The sequence below is a fragment of the Nematolebias whitei genome, chromosome 14 (assembly GCF_014905685.2).
Source record: "Nematolebias whitei isolate Nwh7 chromosome 14, NemWhi1, whole genome shotgun sequence".
In the NCBI taxonomy this organism is placed as follows: Eukaryota; Metazoa; Chordata; class Actinopteri; order Cyprinodontiformes; family Rivulidae; genus Nematolebias; species Nematolebias whitei.
In genome coordinates this window covers 4,216,582-4,234,968 of record NC_056511.1, presented here as the reverse complement: position 1 = coordinate 4,234,968, position 18,387 = coordinate 4,216,582, and the positions used below count along the sequence as shown (strand labels likewise).

The 18,387-nt window shown below is 42.2% G+C and overlaps 1 protein-coding gene across 1 annotated transcript in view; it reads left to right on the top strand.

The window, feature by feature from the left end:
• Window positions 1-9,865, top strand: part of zgc:77151 (uncharacterized protein LOC337153 homolog) — a 41,799-nt gene extending 31,934 nt beyond the window's left edge. Inside the window, 10 exon segments of the mRNA XM_037688205.1 lie at window positions 2,172-2,267; window positions 2,270-2,363; window positions 3,570-3,800; window positions 5,667-5,773; window positions 6,049-6,196; window positions 6,774-6,826; window positions 7,051-7,148; window positions 7,298-7,484; window positions 7,747-8,070; window positions 8,257-9,865. Coding sequence (XP_037544133.1) covers window positions 2,172-2,267; window positions 2,270-2,363; window positions 3,570-3,800; window positions 5,667-5,773; window positions 6,049-6,196; window positions 6,774-6,826; window positions 7,051-7,148; window positions 7,298-7,484; window positions 7,747-8,070; window positions 8,257-9,330 — 2,412 coding nt within the window. The 3' untranslated portion in view covers window positions 9,331-9,865.
• Window positions 9,866-18,387: the final 8,522 nt, after the last annotated feature.

Here is an 18,387-nt window from a genome sequence, read left to right as displayed (position 1 = left end):
ACGTCCAGCTGTTGAAATGCCTGCACCTGTACGTCCAGCTGTTGAAACAGAGAGCGCTGAATATCACTCAATAAACCGAAACTAAACCTGAACGTGTCTCCACATGTTCTGGTTGTAACTCAGCTCGATCCATCGCCTGTATTTCTAGTTTTTTGTCTTAAATTTCATTCTCTTGTGTGAAGTCCAACGTTCTGTGACCCGTTTAAACTTTAAGCGATGGTTCATCCGTGGCGTTTGAGCAGCAGGGCTGAGTTTACTGCTCCTTTCATCCAATTATTATCCACCGGGGAAAGGTTCTGCCATTTCTTTGCAGAAAATGAGAACATGGCTGGCAAATAATAATAAAGGTGCTTTGAGGTTCATCTGTTACTCTAAATAAGTTTAAAAACTTCTGTTTGTCTTTAAATTCAACATTAAGGCTACACTAATATTTCCAGACAATTTGTAAATGAATAAAAACATCTGTCAGACTCTGTATTGGTGGGAAACAACATTTCAATTACCGGTAAACATTTATAGTTAATACAAAAACATTACGTCGGGTCCTCAGGATGGATTTAAATAATAATATTAAAAAACTTGAAATGTTTTGTCTTTCTGATAAAGGACATTTGCAAACTGAGGTGTACCACAAACCCACCCACACAGACCAGTTTGACTCCCATCACCCTCAGGAGCACAAGTTAGGAGTCATCAGGACTCTGTACCACAGAGCAGACAGCATCCCCACTAGCTCAGGAGCCAGGCAGAAGGAGAAATCCTACACAAGACAGGCTCTAGAGCAATGTGGATATCCTAACTGGGCCTTCCTGAAAGCAGAGAAGAAACCCAAACAGGACTCCAGTCAGCCATCAGGTGAAAAGGAGGAACCCAGACCCAGACCAGTGGTCATTCCATATGTTGAGGGAGTATCAGAGAAACTGAGACGTTTATTTTCTAAACATAACGTCCCAGTGGCTTTTAAACCCCAAAATACATTACGGCAAAGACTGGTTCATCCCAAAGATCCAGTCCCCCGGCACAAACAGAGTAATATTGTGTATGTTGTTCAGTGTCAGGAGGGTGATCAGTCTTACATCGGGGAAACAAAACAGCCACTGGCCAAAAGGATGGACCAGCACAGAAGATCAACATCATCAGGCCAGGACTCTGCGGTCTACACTCATCTCCAGGCCAGCGGTCACTCTTTCAGGGATGAAGATGTTCACATCCTGGACAGAGAGGAACGATGGTTTGAGAGAGGAGTAAAGGAGGCCATCTTTGTGAAAAGAAACCGTCCATCATTAAACAGGGGTGGAGCCTCCGGGTTCAACTGTCCCCCTCTTACACTAGCTATGTTTACATGGACATAAGTAATCAGATTAAATGGCTATTCAGATTATTCTTTGTTGATTCAGCTTGATCCAAATGAATTTGTAATCTGAATGAGAGGGGTAGTTTATGCTGATTCATAATTTGAACAGCGTGCATGCTGAGATGGTGTAGGGGCAGGGCAGCCGACCCGGGACCCCAAGGTCCCAGGCTCAATCCCCGGTCATTCGTTCATCACTGAAGTAAAACAGAAGTAGAACTTCCTCTGTGTTTTTTTTAAGGAGGGTTTACCACGCTACGCATGTCAGTACTTCTATTCTGAATAAAAGCCCACTGCAGGTAAACGCTCGTCGTGAACGGATTGTGCCCATCTAAACAATACATTTGGATTATTTAATCTGAAAACATTTAAATCCGATCAATGAATTTTGCGCATGTAAACATAGCTATAGCTAATGCTGTTATTGCTAATATCACTCAGCCCTCTGTGAGTAGCAAGCGGCCATCAGAGTACTAATGATCCATTGTTGGGCTGATGGTCCTCCATCATGTGAACAGCTAGTTCTGGATGTCAACAACAAACTGGTTGATCCTCGATGAGAAGGTGCTGTTTATAGCTGCTCCTCGGACTGAACAAGTATTTTGGATTGAAGATGAAACGTTTCAAGGTTTTTTTTGTTTTGTTTTTTATCCGTCCAGAGGACCTGATTTAACTTTTTTAGATTTTTAGATTTTTCTACCTGGATTACTGAACATGCATCAGGATATATTTAATATTAGATATTTATTTGTACACACTAACGGCCCAGATTCTTTCAGAGCTGCAGTTTTACAGTTGTGTTTGTCTCGTGTTTTGTCAGGACGAGGTTGTGGCCGTGTCCAGGAAGATGGTGGTGCGGGTCGAGGACTTGGTGCGATGGTCCTGTTCAGAACCCACAGATTGGAGCAGAAACCCCAAGCTGCCGCCCGACGGGACCAACGGGCTCCACAGGCCCCCGCCCAGCAGCAACAACACCCAAGACCTACTGGAGGAAAAAGACATGCTCCTGGAAGTCAAGACTGAGGGTGAAGAACCCCCTGATTTAAAACCTGTCAGTTTTTAACCTGCAGGGAAACATGGAGAACATGTTCTCACATCAAAGGAACGTTCCAAAAACTAACTAATGTAGTTAAATTTATACAAATCCTGAAACCTCACTGAAATTTATGGAGGCTAAAAGAAACAACGCCAGCTAAATGTTAGCAAAAAGTTGTAAAACACCAGCTACAAGCTGAATGTAGCAAGGAGCTAAAAGCAACAGATGTGACGTATTTAAAGTCTAAAAGATAAAAATAGCAGAATACTAGCTAAATGTATGAAAAGGATAGCTAAAAGTAGCAGAATAGTAGCTAAATAAATGAAAAGGCAAGCTAAAAGTATCAGCTTGGTAGCTAAAAGATGAAAAAAACTAAATACTAACCAATATTCAATTTCAATTCAGTTTATTTATAAAGTGCCAAATCACAACAAAGTTGTCTCAGAGCACTTTACAGAAACATTCACATACATAATACTATCTACTACTACTACTAAGCTAACACTATCCTTTAAGGAAAATATACTAGCTAAATGCTAAAAGTAGCACTATGATAGCTAAATGTAAGAAAAGGCTAACTAAAAGCTAAAAGTTTCGGGGTGGTAGCTGAAAGCTGGAAAAATCAAAATGCTTTCTTAAAGCCTATAAGAAACAATATTAGCCAAAAGTAACACAGTAGTAGCCAAAACAGCCGGCTAACAGTTGTAATTAGCAGAATGTTAGCTAAAAACCTGTTTGTGTAAATACTTGTAGTCCAGACACCCACCTCCAGGATGAGTTTCAGTGTCTGAGCAGCTAAAACAGCTGAAAGTCTTCAGAAAGAGCCGAGTCAGTGTGAGCTGCAGCTGCTGTCAGAAGAACAAACTGAAACGAGGAGCAACACGAAGACGTTCCACCGCGGTTCTTTGACTTAGTTTCTGCAGAACGAGGTGGAAGCTGCAGCTCGACGGCTGCTCCGTGTTCCAGCTTTCAGCAAAATGTGACCAGAAACTAACGAGAAGTTCTGGATGAAACGGCTCAAACAAGCTGAAAACACGTGAAGTTAAATCAGTTCTTTATCTTCGTGGTAATTTGATATTAATGAAGGAGGTAAAACTGTTCAACCAGCGAGCTGAAACGTTCGGTTCTTGTTTTTGAGTCGGGTCGGTCCGGTTCTTATCCATCCGTCTCTTTGACCCTCAGACGACGCGCCGCAGCACCCGGGGGTCAAAGTGCTCAGCTACCCGCAGTACTGCCGCTTCCGCTCGCTGCAGAGACGCATCCAGGACGGAGCGAGGGGCGCCGTGCTGCAGGACCCCCACCTGCTGGCCCTGGGGGGCATCAAGGTTCTGCCCAACGCCCGGGTCTTGTACTGCAGGGACACGTTCAACAACCCGGCGCTGGAGGGCAGCGCCTGCTTCTCCTGGCAGTTCAGTGAGTGTTCGGCTGCCGTCTCCTGCTTCAGCTAGTGTTTTACTGCTCTTCAGCTGTTTGTTACTTTAGCTAGTGTTTTGCTACTTTCAGCTAATGCTTGGCTAGCCTTTTAGCTTTTTTTTCTACTTTTCTTTTTATCTGGCATTGTGTGTTTGCTGGCCTTTTATTTTTAGCTTTTACTGAGCCTTTTGTTTCGTTCAAGTTTTATTTTTTCAAATGTTTTCAGGCACTTTTTGCTTTGAGCTAGCCCGTTGCTACATTTGCTTTTTAACTTTTATCCAACTTTTTCATTAGTTTAGCATTAAGCTGGATTTTTCTACTTTTAACTTCTTCTGGCATTTTGATACTTTTCTGTTTTATTAGCATTTCTAGCCAAAAAAAAAAACAACAAAACTTAGCTCTTAACTAACCCTTCATCATTTTAGACTTTGCTACTTTTAACTTTTAGAACTAAACTTTAAGATTTTGCTACATTTATCTAAACTTTTGCTCTTTTAGCTGGTAGCCCTTTGCTCCGTTTTAGCTAGTTGTTTTTCTGCTTTTATCTTTTCAGTAGCATTTGGCTACTTTTAGCTTATAGCTAGGGCGTTACTCCATTTGGTTAGCCTTTAGCTTCTAATTATTTTTTTCCTACCATTTTCTGTTTTTAGCATTTAGCTAATTTTTTGCTACATTTAGCTAACATTTTGCTGTTCTTTCTCTCTCACACACACACACACACACACACACACACATGGGGGTAGACATGAGGACGTTGCTCACGTTGTTCGACAGACAACCCCCTGACAGAATCTGGTCGTCACAACTTTTACAATAAAGACAAAAAAATCTCAAGAAAAATGTACTTTAATAAATTTGCTGCTTTTATACAAAGTTTACTATAAACAAAAGTTCTCAGGCGGCCATCTTGTGGACTGCTGGGAGTTTCCCAGCTGCTGAGCGTCAGACGTCCCTGAAAGCAGCGTCGGTTTAATCCCTGGATCATCAGATTGGACGGCTTTAACAAAACGCGTTTTTATTCTCCGTTCATTTTTAAAGACGACGGAAATCAGCGTCGACTGAGAACTTTAATCTGTTTAGTCTATTTCTATTGGTCGACCATCAGAAAACCTCGAGACTAGATCTGTTTGTCCGAGATGGAAATGGTTTGTCTCGGACAAACAAACCACTCGTGGACCCGTGTGTGCGTCCGTCCTCCCTCATCGTCACTCTGTGAGAAACGTTTCTCACTTGGTCCAGATGACACAAGTTAACATTTGTTGTTGTTATTTACCTGGAGGATTGAGCTTACAAACCTTTTTTTTTTTTTTTTTGGTCATTATTTGAGCAGAAAATTATTTTTTCTAGTTTTTATTAAGTCTGGTTATGTTTCAGCTCTTCTCCGAACTAAGAATGAGTAAAAAATAAATATGAGAGACAGTTTGTCAAACTGAATCGAGCACCTTTAGATCTCAGTTGAACTCGACTCATCGATGAGTGAAACGCTGATACGAGTCCATTAATCCCAGTTTGATCCCAGTTTAGTCTAGTAGTTCTACAACCCACGAGGACACATTCCGACCTCCACCAACCTTTATAAATAAAACTGCTCAGACTAAGACTCTGCTTGTGTTAATAATCAGATCATTTCAGTCTTTTTTGTCCTCAAAGCGACTCTGAATCCACAGAATCCTCCAGATTGAGCTCATCAGGACTCGATGGGATTAAATTATTTTACTGAGCTGCCTCGTGCCAGCCTCTCCTTGACATTTGTTTATAAAGCAGTTTTTCTGCATGAAAACTCCTCATCCTTGGTTTTACTGCCCCCTGCTGGACTCTCTGAGCTCTGCAGCTCTCTCGTTTATGTTTTTAATCTGTTCCCCACAGGGTGTCCGTCTCTCAGTCTTCGGGGACGACCTCGCAAGAGGAGAAGCCGCGACAGCCGAGACTCGCCGACCTCCAGCCAGTCAGAGTCCTGGATCGACAGGATGAAGGTCGGTGCACCGGAGTCCTGCCGATTCTGTTCCTTTATGAATTTAGACGTTGAGAACCTCCTCAAACTAACTGGAACTGTTCGTTACGTCCTCCGCTTGTTTCCTCGAGGTTTCAGTCTTTTAATTAAAACGGGAAGTGACACGTTGTCGTTCTGAGGAGCGAACGATGAATTCATCATCGGAGTTGAATTCTGCTCAAACCCGTGGGATTAAAATCAGGAAGCGTTTGAATCAGCAGCAGTTTGATCTAAAGGTGGCGTGTTCCTCGTCTGCAGGAGAACGTGATGGGCAGCGTGGAGGTGGGCTGCGAGGGCAGCTGGCTCCCCCACCCCGAGGAGCAGCTGTTCCTGGATCAGCTCTACGTCTTCATGGAGCACCACGGGGCGCCCATCCACAAAGTCCCCAACCTGGGCTTCAAGAAGAGTGAGCACTCCTCGAGCCTTTATCCTCTTTTTAAATTAGGTCTAGTTTTTATTTTTATTTTATTCTAGTTTATTTTAAATTCAGTATTTTTAATGTTTCCAAGTGGAATTTAAAAGTTAGATTTTTCCTTTTTGACTCTTTATTTGGGGAATCTTGTGCTATAATTAATTTTTCCATTCTTTTTGATTGATTTATACATTATTGTTTTAGTTTTGGTTTCATAATTTTCTTTTATATTTTTTTACTTGCTTCATCAACCTTCCATGATTATTTAATTGTTTTTATTCCCACCACTTTTAATTTCTCAGATTATTTTGACATTTGTAAGAATAACTACGTCCAGCAGCGGGATTAATTTTATGCTGGAGCAGATTCTCAGTCCTCCGTGACTCTACAGACTAAACTGCAGAAGTGGTTCTGTTTTATTTATTTTTATTTATCTCTGTAACGAGGACAAACGTTTTAAGTAAGATCCTCGTCACATCGGTCTCCAGCACTTGAACCGTTCTGTGAAGAACAAACGTGTTTTGATGTGAACTCATGTTTTTGTTCTCGTCTGCGCTGCTTGTTCCAACAGTTGACCTCTTCCTCATGTACTCCGCGGTCAGACGGCTCGGAGGATACAAAAAGGTCCGTTTCTGTCGTTCACTATTTAAAAATAATTAAAATGGAAGAAAATTATTTTCATCTGAGCCTTGGAACAAAACTGTGGAGTTTTATCGTTTTTATGTAGCAGGTTATCTCTCATTAGTTAAGATCAAAACAAAACAAATTACAAACTAAAATATGAGTTGGACTTTAATTTAGAAAAGTTTAAGGAAGTCTGAGTTCAGAGTGGCGTCTGTGTGGTGCAGGTGACCGTGGACCGGCTGTGGAAGGTGGTTTATAACGAGCTGGGAGGATGTCCCGGCAGCACCAGCGCTGCGACCTGCACCAGGAGACACTACGAGAGGTCTGGACAAAACTCGGCAAACCCACAAACACAAACAAAAACAAACAAAAACGGACAATTCCACCACGAATGCAAACAAAACCTCGACCCGGCTCACGTCGGACCCTCGTGTAGCAGCAGACTCAGTAAATCTGTTTTCAATGTCTCAGGCTGCTGCTGCCGTACGAAGAGCACCTCAGAGCCGGAGGAGCCGAGTTCAAAATCCCGGAGTCCCCGGTTCCACCGAGACCCAGAGGGATACGAGGACGGAAACCTCTTCACCGAGGCAGGAAGCCCGGTCCGAAACCCAAAGAGAAGAAGGTGCTGCCCGCACCGCCCGCTCTTCCTCCTCCCACTGTGAGTACCGTGGTGTTCATCACTTCACGCAGCTCGGCTGGTTCTGGTCCAGGTGGAACAAACGCCTCAAATTCACAATAAAATGAACTGGACGACCTGCTGGGCAGAACCGAACCGCACCTGAATATGATTACTCAATTCATGATGATGTTTGTGCTTTTATTGTGGAACACTTTTCTGTGTAGAAAGTTTAAAATAAAACTTTTACTGCAAAAATAATTTAACGAAACGGATAAAATCTTAAAACTCTGCTTTTGGACAGATCGTGGACGGTTCTGGACAGATCGTGGACGGTTCTGGACAGTCTGTGAACCCAAACGGACCCGTCGTGGTGAAACGAGGCAGAGGGCGCCCGCCGGGCACTCGAAACAAGTCCACCCTGGTGGCTCAGGCCAAACTTCTGGCCCAGCAACAAGCTGAAGACAAAGTCCCAGCAGCCGAGACGCAGCAGCCGATCCCCTTGCTTCCAGCTAAAGGCAGAGGAGGCGTGGTGAGCAGAGGAGGCGTGCTGAGCAGAGGAGGCGTGCTGAGCAGAGGAGGCGTGCTGAGCAGAGGAGGCGTGCTGAGCAGAGGAGGCGCGCACCGGGTAAAGCTCCAGCTGCGAGCGCTCCTACACTAAGAGGAGGAATCGTACGCGGTTCTGTTCATGTCTCACGTTCTGATCTGTGATCTTTGTTTTTCCTGCAGCCCATCCAGCCGGCCATCCTGCCTTTGAGCCTGCCCCTCACCCCCGACCTGTCCCCCATGTCCCCCCCCCCCGTTCTCCTTCCAGACCAAACCCAAGGAGCTGAAACCGGACCGAGGGGAGTCGGCGGCTCCCTCCTCCACGGTGCTCCTCTCCGCTTTGCCTCGTTTTGTCGGCGGTTTCAGCCCCATCAAAGGCGTTTGTCCTCTGGATGTCTTCAGGAACCGCGTCAGCCTTCAGAGGGCCCCCGACAGTCCGGCCCTGACCCCCCAAGTCCCGACGCAGCGCCACCCGGCCATCTACACCCTCCAACCCAAGAGTGGAAGCCCCGACCCCCCTCATCCCAGCACGGACCAGCTCCAGCCTCATCTGCTCCACCAGCACCAGAACCACTGCTCGGGGTGCAGCACGGAGGAGGGGGGGGCGAGAGGGGCCGGCCGGGACCCCCGGAGCCGACCTCCCCTGCCCCCCCTCCGGGTCCTGCCTCTGAACCTGGACTGCGACGTCCAGGTGAGCCAGCTGATGAGGACTCACCATCTGGACTCGTCTCAGCTGCAGTCCTTCACCCGCCGTCTCTCCGAGGCCCTGTCCCAGGACCTGAGCATCAAGCCTGCCTGCCCCCCCATCACCCCTCCCCCCGAGCAGGCTCTGCCCCTCAACCTCAGCAAACGCTTCGCGCCCAAAAGAACCAGCACAGACGGGCCGGAGCCGAGCCGGCAGTCCGTCAATGGGATCACAGACCCACCGGGGGCCAAGAACCACAGACCCAGCTTCCAGGAACAGGCACAGGATTTCAGCCTGGGGGGGCTGTCCAGCTCTGGAGTCAGAGCCGGAGGGTCAAACGTGGAGCTGAGGAGCCAGGAGGAACCCGCGGACCTCAGTTCCCCCAGCAGGATCCGGGCCTTTCTGCTCGGCCTGCCGCCCTTCCAGGTGAAACTGGAGGAAGACCTGAACGGGACGAGGTTCGGTAAATTTCCTCCGTCAGAGTCCGCAACCCAGAGGCTCGGGGCCAAGGAGGGAGGAGGCACCGTGGAGGTGAAGGAGGAGGAGCAGACAGTCAATAAACTTCAGAAGTTGGAGGAGAGAGATCCGGCTCTGTGTTCTGGTCCTCTAGAGCTGACGGGAGCCGGGCCCTCGAATGCCGACACGCACTGTTTTTAGCATCTGTTCAGGTTTTAGGATTTAAGACCAGGACCCTGGACGGGTCCACCACGGGACCGCTAACCGGCAAAGCAGGAACGTTGTTCGATAACTCCTGACATCACGCTTTGCTCTCGTCATTTCCGCTCATTCGTTGGTTTTTCGATGGATGGAAAGCATCAACGCAGCGACTCCTGACAATCATTTCCCGTCCTCTTCTCTGTTGGGTGGGAACTAAAGAACCAGGAGTGACCCGGAGTTTGTAACGAACACTGCCACGACCCTCCACGACCCTCCACGACCCTCCACGACCCTCCACGGCCCTCCACGACCCTCCACGACCCTCCACAACACTACGGCTTCGTTATTCAGCGTTCCGCAGAAACGTTGAAGAAGATCCTCGTCAGAATGAGATCTCATCTACGGGTGATGCTATGCATCCACACGTCATGAAACAGCATCCAGAGCGTACTGTAGTCTGCTAGTATCATTTTTAAATTCCACTCTACTTCTGTAGAGGTATAAATATTTTCTGATAAAGTGTTTAAATGTAATCTAGGGCTCTGAACGGAAAGCTCGGTCTTCACGTTGCTAGCTTGTTAGGCGACGCGCTCCTGTAGTCCTGCTTGTTAGCTGAAAATAAATGAACTTACACACACGTGCCTTAAGGGGCCCGCGATGCGCCTCATCGCCGGCTTCAAATACATCGCTTAAAGGGATACCTCCATGTTTTTTTATTTTGATCTCCTTCAGTTCAGCACCTGAACCTCCAGTTGGGCTCACCACTGGTCTGCATTGTTCGCTGTCGCCACTGTTCGTATCCGACATGTAGCTCAAACGGTTCAACTACCTCAGTTTTCCCCTCCGACGGCTCCAAACAAAAACACGTTTCTGTAAAACGCTTCCCGTCACACAAACAGGAAGTGAAGCAGTTTGCAGGTTTTATCTTTACAAGCAAGAATAGAAATATCTTATCACTGTAAAAAAAAACTGGACTAAAAGATATTGATGATGTTACTGATTTGCTTCAAATTCATCTTTATTTGTTGGAAAATGCAACAAATAAAAAATGGGCTGCCCCTCAGGTTACACTGGTGGTGTCCACTCTTGGTCCTCGAGGGCCACTGTCATGCACGTTTCATATTAGGGGTGTTAAATCCTGGTCCTTGAAGACCACTCACAGGTTTTACTTGTTCCCTGCTGCAACGCACCTGATCCAACGATTGAACCGCTTCATGTTCAGAAGCCTGTTGATTAAAATCAGGTGTGTTGGAGCAGAGAAACCTCCAAAAGCATGCAGGGTGGGTGGTGGCCCTTGGGGACCAGGATTGAGGACCAGAACTTGCCAGCTGCAGTGCAGGTTTTAAGCCCCGCCCCTCCATGTACGTGAATTAAAATTGGCCTGACTAAAGGAATAAAAACACCTCGCATCGTTTCTCACTGCGCTGCTGTTTGTTCAGATAATTTTTCTTAAACGTTTAGCTTCAGTGAGTTAATGAAGACTGTAAGAAAAATGTCAACTTTGATTGACAGTTAGCGAGTGGGGAGGGTATGTGGGCGGGGCTTTAGTATCGACCACCTCCACTTCAGACAGAACAGACGTTATGGCTTCAGTTTTGAACAAGAGGGACAGTTAATTATTTTTATCAATTAATTAATTATTGATTAATCCATCTGACAGTTCACGTAAAGTTTTTGTTTTGGTTAATTTTATTTCAAATTTAAAAAAAATACAAAATCTTAAGTTTAAACTTAAAGTGCCACTTCCAGGTTGACAAATAACATGTATTAATTAATATTAATTAATTAATATTTTCTCTGTAGCTCTGAAGACCGAACAAACTACAGTTTTATGGTCCGCTCGCCCCGAAGTCGTCGTCTGCCTTTAAACACGTTTTATAACTTGTTCGGTCTCGACGCCGTAGCCGCTGCGCACCCCGCTTCATCCGCCACGACGGTTTGAAACTGCCGCTGAGCTGTAGAGAAGCTCGTCTGATGTACGCAGCGCTGCGTGGAGGAACACAACGTTTATGACATTAAAGGTGGAGTTGGTAAAACCGTAACGTTAACAGTCTTTGCTAATCAACAATGTCAGCTAGGCTGAATTAATGTAGTTCTGCTTTGAGGGTACAAGTCGATTTTCAGCGTATGAAAATCTAATTTCAGTCAGTATGATTGGCTTTTTTACATTTGTTTTATATTTATCATAAAGACTTGAATGAAAACTTAGTGTTCACCAAAGAATGTGTTTATTTTTTTCGTTTTAAAGCCCCGTCCATTCTACTCTGATTATTTTTATAGACTGAGATTTTCTGCTGCGCTCGCTCCTCAGGCTTTGATGCTTATGTTGAAACTTAAATTATATGGGTCCGTACAAAATGAAAAGCACACAAGATCATCCCGTTTTCCCCGTCACTATAGATCTGCGCGTCTTTAATAAAGTAAAACAAATTACATAAATTCTATTGCTAACCAACATTAAAGCCGATGCTAACTTTTAATTGGAGCCTTCCATTGAAAAGCTAACACCAGTTAGCATGTTTCAAAGTCCTTTATATTCGTGCTGCCATAAATTCAGCCATTGCTTACCCAGTGTTCCCCCCCCCCCACCCCCACCATTATACAAGCAGGGCGCCCCACCTACCGAACTGCCCCCACCCCTGTAGATAACTGCCGGCACTGACGTAGCGCTAAGCTCGCCACGCTCAATACCGACACGCTAACTGAAAATCTACGGAGATGGCGCTCTGTTTCCCTCACGCTGAGCCGTCTCCACCAGCCAAACCCCCATCTACACCACCCACCTCGAAAACTGTCAGTACAAACAGCGCGTAGCAGCAGACGTGTCTCCGTCTCCACACCCACCCAGCCCCGTCAACAAAAGTCACTGAAGATATGAGCGCCCTGCCAAGGCAAGTGAACTGGGGGAAACACCGGCTTATCCATCTTTAGGCTTCAGTGACGTAAAGACAAAAGAAAAAAGCTGAGAGCCACATGATTGCATCATGTTTATACTACAAGAAGCTACGGCAACTCTGCTGGGACAAACGACACCGGACAGCAACATCTCGGCTTTTTCTCTTAAAGTCGTAACAAAATACTAGAATCCATTCTTGACGTTTAAAAGTTGATTTGGAATCTTCTGTGATGCAGCCAAACATACGTTTTGCCGTTCGCCCGTAGTTGGCGCCTGCCGTCCACGTGCAAAAGACGGTTGTGACAAAAAATGTTGATTTTTAAAATGTGCTCCAGTGATTTTAACAGACTGTTCTGGTGCATCAGTGTGGACTTTAAATACGCAGCTTTGTAAAAACGATGATGTAGCAGCCCCTTTGGCCCTAGAAAACAACCTTTTTCTTATATCGAGCTCATTTTGTCGTAAAGGTTAATAACTTTAAGTGTAAACTTTATCGAACGGAAGAACAACCCACAATTGTTACGGAAGATTATCTTCTTTCTGTTATCTTGGACGCTCTTGCCACCTAGTGGTGTGAAATGGCATTTCAGCCTTTTTGTTAAATCATGGACAAACACTATTTTAAATAAACGGAGATAATTTTAAAATATTCAGAGTAGTGGTGAGGTGGGGTTTTGGTACCAACGTTGTTTCTATATTGCTTAACGGTAAAAGTAAAACAACGAGGTATCCCTTTAAATTGGCCTTTCCTGTTTGCTTTTATGCCGCAGATGTTTCAGATTTGCACACCTACTGTACCATTATGCTTTTTCATATTTAAGAACGACCATGTTATAATTCTTATATGTCGATATATTTTACTTTACTCAAACGTTGAAATCGATACACAAAGGTGCTGTTTTGTTGTTTTTTTAAATGTACCTTATGGCCATATTCTTTTTTTTTATTTTATTTTTCCCTTCTTTTTGGCTTGATTAAAGCCAAAAACACTCGTCACATTACAAGTCATTAGATCGTTAAATGAGAAATGCCAAGCAGAGGATTTGTCTAGAGAGAGAATATTTTTAAGAATGATCTAAGCATAAAACATTCGGATTGTTTTATGATTTATTTGACAGTTGGTTTGATGTATAACAGAAATATTTGTGAATGAACGCATGAGTCGTATACTCTGTTTATGAGCAGATGCACCAAAGTGCTTCACTAGATGACGTGTTCATTTTTCACAATTTTGCTTTATGTTGTTAGCTTTTGTTTTTTTTTTTACTTCCCTTAACTACAAATATTGGTCACATTTCCATCAAAGCAGTGATATGTTTCACAGCTGAGTATCTACTGAATGGAACGGTTGCTCATCTTGAACCTGTATCTGTTGGTGGTGAGATGTTTCCTGAACGAAAATGGTAACGGCCCAGTGATCCTTCAGAGGAACAAGTTTGTCCACCTCAAAGAATTTCACTGTGAAGAAACAACAATGGTTGAGAAATTAAAAAAAAAGAGCTGTCAGACAAAACATCTGCAACAGCTCTACAACACAAGTGTAAAAAAAAAAGGCATCACTATAACAGGATTTTATGTGTGTAAAGATAGTTTTATATATATATATATATATATATATATATATATATATATATATATATATATATATAACTTTTAAAAATATATTGATGAGATGATTAAGATTTCAAAAGAAGCAACATTTTAGTTGTAGGAATATTTGTTGGATGGAACAAACATTCATTAGCTGAACATGCTAACGTGAAAAACTTACCGGTAATTAGATTTTAATCTACGTCAGTCATCTCGGTAGAGACTAAAAATAAATAAGTACGACAAAAATCCCCTCTTCATCCCTAATATTCAGTTGATCAGTTGTCACGATTGTTAAAGTAACGATGTGTACATCTGCAGTTGGAATGTTCGTTAGCCGGACATGCTAAAGTGAAATATTCTGATTGTAATCTACTAAAGTGCACAGTTGACTCGACGCAGAATTTTTTATTTTTTTTTTTATCTTTCTTCCCTCATCAATTGCAGTTGATTAGTTATTTGTCTTCGTTCTTGAACGTTGCGTTAGTTTGCAGTGGTTGGAACGTTCGTTAGCTGGTCGTGCTAGCATGAAATGTGCTGATTAGGTTGTAATGGACTTTATGGCAGAGTTGACTAAACTTTTTCGTTGAAAAGCTTTCCCTCGTAGTTACGCCGAAGGCTAATAAATGTTATTGGTTCTGTTAGCACAGTGGTGGTTTGCAGCTGTAAAGTACCATGGTTAGCCCGTTAGCCCCATGTTTTTAAAGTCCTCGGTTTTTGACAAGTTGTGAGGTTTTCCAGGTCCTTTTAACTTTTATATACAACTTTGATTCAAACATCGTGCCATTCAACATTTTCTTCCAGTTCTCATTTTTATTTGCAACTTGGAGCTTTTTAAATTATAATTTGCCTGTTAAATTGCGTTTTTTTAAAGAGTTGTAGCTTTTGTTGTGTAGGATAATGAAATTTCCCTTTTCTACAAGGAAAAGCCACTTCAGATATTTTTAGTGTAGCGTTGCATAAAGAGCCTAGAGCGCGTCGCTGGCAGCATAAATTTATGACGCAACTGAAATTTTATTGACTAACGTTGAATGTTTTTTAAATTATTCACAAAAACTTAACCGTCACGTCACAATCGAATGGTTTATCTTGATCTTGGTGTTTGTTCAACGTGAACTTTTAATGTGCAAACTAGTCCCTACGAAGGATCTGGGCCCAAACACTCCTCCCAGTCAAACCACAGCTCCACTGGACCAGTTCTTTTTATCGCCTTTTAATTTGCATTGCTTCTTTTTGTTTTACCAGTTCTGTATGATAATGACGTAACGCCACTGAGTAATTTTTAGACAGAAGTTTCTGTTTAAAACCTTGTTAAACTAGTATTTTTTTCTTTCTCTCTTTGTTTGGGTATTTAAGCTTAGTTTGTAAAAGTGTCTGTAGTTTTTTCTTTGATCAGTTTTTATGTTTACATTTTGTTATGCATGTTTAACAGATTTCCTGTACACAATGTTTTGCACACTACTCCAGCATCAGTCTTGGACGGCACTGCTCATTTACGAAAAGAACTTTTAAGTGCCTGAAACTTAAATTGGAGTTGATGTTTGTTGAATTCAGCCTTCACGCCATTGACTTGAACAACGGCTCCCGTTGTCGTCAACATTTTGCGGAACTTTCCGGCTGTTTGGGTTTGACGTGGACGGGCCGGCAGCAGCAAGACGTTTTGCTCAGCTCCGTCTGTCGGAGCAAACTGGACCTACAGGACTCCATGAAAGGGACACCGAGTGGTGGGTCGGACATTTATAATGAGAAATGATCAAAATAAAGGTGCCACATGTGACATTTTAAGCATCTTGAATTGTTGCTTTAATTCAACCGTTCTGCTGCTTCTCAGGATTTTACATTAAGAATAGAAATATAAATTGTGTTGCGCAAAATAGACGTTATCCCCTTTTCTAAAAAATTGCCACAAGATGTCGAGTTGCGATATCAAACCGTGGAAAGATTTTTATTAAAGTTCTAATAAGATGAAGTATTCATCTTTGCAGAAAAGGTTGTGATGTAAGCGAAGAGATTTGTTTTCTGGTCTCCTTTGTTGCAAAATAAAACAGAAAATTTAATTCAGTTTATTTATATAGTGCAGAGTCACAATTAGTTCAGGGCACAGAATAAAATTATTCAACAAAGAAAACAAAACATTTATTCATTTGTTTACCTTAATTGTTCTTGGACTTGAGAAAAACCGGAGTGTCCGGTAAATAAATGTGGCATGAAGAGGAAGAGTTTGTTGTTTTTAAGTCCTCTTTAATGCAAAATAAAACAAAAATCAAGATTATGCAATAAAGACCATAACAAACAATATATATTTTTTAATTTTGTTTTTATACCGTAAGAAAAAACAATGGAATGCCGGTTAAAAATGTCAGCATGTACAGGAAGAAAGGATTTTTTATTTTTTTAGTATTATGCCCCCCTTTACTGCAAAACAACTGAATTTTATATTAAATGTAGTAAATAACAGAATTTTATTGATCTGGTAAACCTAGCAGGGATGAAGACCATGAGAGAAAACCGTAGTATCCGGTAAAACAAGCCTGCTGCTGCCCTTGGGGAAAACATGACACCTGGGTCCTTTGTTTCAAAACGGGCCTTAATGGACATTTTGACCCAAGGGCAGCAGGACGGTTACGACATCTTACCCACACAGGAAGCACTGGTCAAACATTTAATCTGAGACTTCTGTCGCCATAAAGAAACAAAAGTACTTCTGAATTCAAAAGTAAATTTAAAAAAAAAAAAGTTTAAACCTAAATTATGAAGGGGAAAAAATGGAAATAAAGGACCTATTCTTGTTTCAAAACACAATTTTTAATACATTTTGTTACAGCGTTTGGTGTCGATGAGCTTTGTGCGATTCCTGAGACTAAACTCTAGATGGAAACAGAGATCCTTTATAAATTATAAAAGGTTTTCTGTGTTGACGTTAAAAATCACTGCAGCAACTTGAGTTGTCTTAAGTTTAAAAAAATGTATTTAAAGTGAGATTAAATCAGCTTTGTTTGTTCTTTGTTCATTTAAAATTTTCCTTCTACGTTGTCACAAATTTTCTCCCTATTGATCAATAATAGTTGAGAAAAACTAGATTTTAGTAAACGTGGGTGTAAAGACTCTCACATTCCTTCTCTTAGTAATTTTCTCCTCGGCTCGTTGGAAAAACATTCGGAGAGTAAACATTCACACCGAGGAGGAAATGAACACATTCCTCACGTTTCTGCGAGGCATTGTTACCAACGCGGAGTTTAAAGGTCGTGTTTTGGGCCCAGAGTTCGTTTTTTTTGTTGGTAATTTAAGATGTGCTGGTTTGACCTTTGAACCGCAGAGCCTGGACCGTGGACGAAGCAACACCATGAAAATTAGTTAATTTAACACAACAGGGTTTGTTAGTGCGAAATAATCAATAAATACAGAAGATTTAAAGATAAATTTTATTTTTTTACACCATTTCTACAGTATTTAAATAAGTGAAGGGTTACTCGCCAATTTACTTTGGTGAAACTTTATGTGGATCCAAAAATATCCAAATACGACACTGTTCTTTTAAATACATTTTTGAAAGGACAAACGCCACTTTAAGCAGTTTGTCTATTTTTATGAAACTTAAAATAAATCTAAATTTGTGGCTTTAAGCCCATTTTTCTTAAGAATGTGTAAATACTATTTGTCCGCAGTAAAGTACAAGAAAGGCTGTAAAAATGATTAGCTTGCAATAATTTATGTATTTGTTTTTCATCTATATTTATTATTTTGATCAAATTGTACGTTTTTTTGTGGAGTCGAGGAGTAGGACGATTTACCGGATAAGACCATTTAAAAACACCAACAGTATCCGGTTGTTCTGTTCCATCATTGGGAGGATTTTAGATGATGAGCCAGGCAAACTTGTTTATGGCAGTGTTATTTAATGCAACAACTTTAGCTACTTTATTTTTTATATGCAGTTGTAGTTTTGTCACAGTTTTGTTGCATCTAATTAGGTTTATTTTATTTTTTATTGTGAATATATGTATTGGCATTTGGCCAACACATTTGTAGAGTAATATTTAAAGTTTGTTTTCTTGAAAACCACTATTTGGCACATTTCTCTACAAATATATCCTGTTAATATCTGGTTATGATCATTTATAGCTTGCAGAACCCACGTTAATCCTCTCTTTGTTTCACACCTACAGTCTTTTTATTTCTCTAATCTGTTTTCACATCTGCTTCAACGCCTACAACTGTTCTTAGCTGGAGTTTATTTTTATCTCGTACATGATGAGGTAACAGTAACGGGGTTTTAAATGGTTTCAAAGTAAGCTTGTCAAAATGGCCAAAAAGGGTTAAACTGTTGTTAAATCTGGTTAAACAGATCGTCTCTGAAGAAGTGGACTTAACGAGTGTTTAGATATATAAAGCTTTTATTCGACTTGTCGCTCTGAACAAAAAAAAAAGACACTTGAAGGAATAAAGAGACCTTCACACAAAGACTGCAGATGGAAAATGGACCTTTGTCTCGTCCTCCATCTGTCTGAGGAATCCCAGTTTAGAAATTGATCAATAAATCAATCGGTGATCCTTTTGCTGAGGAAAAGGAC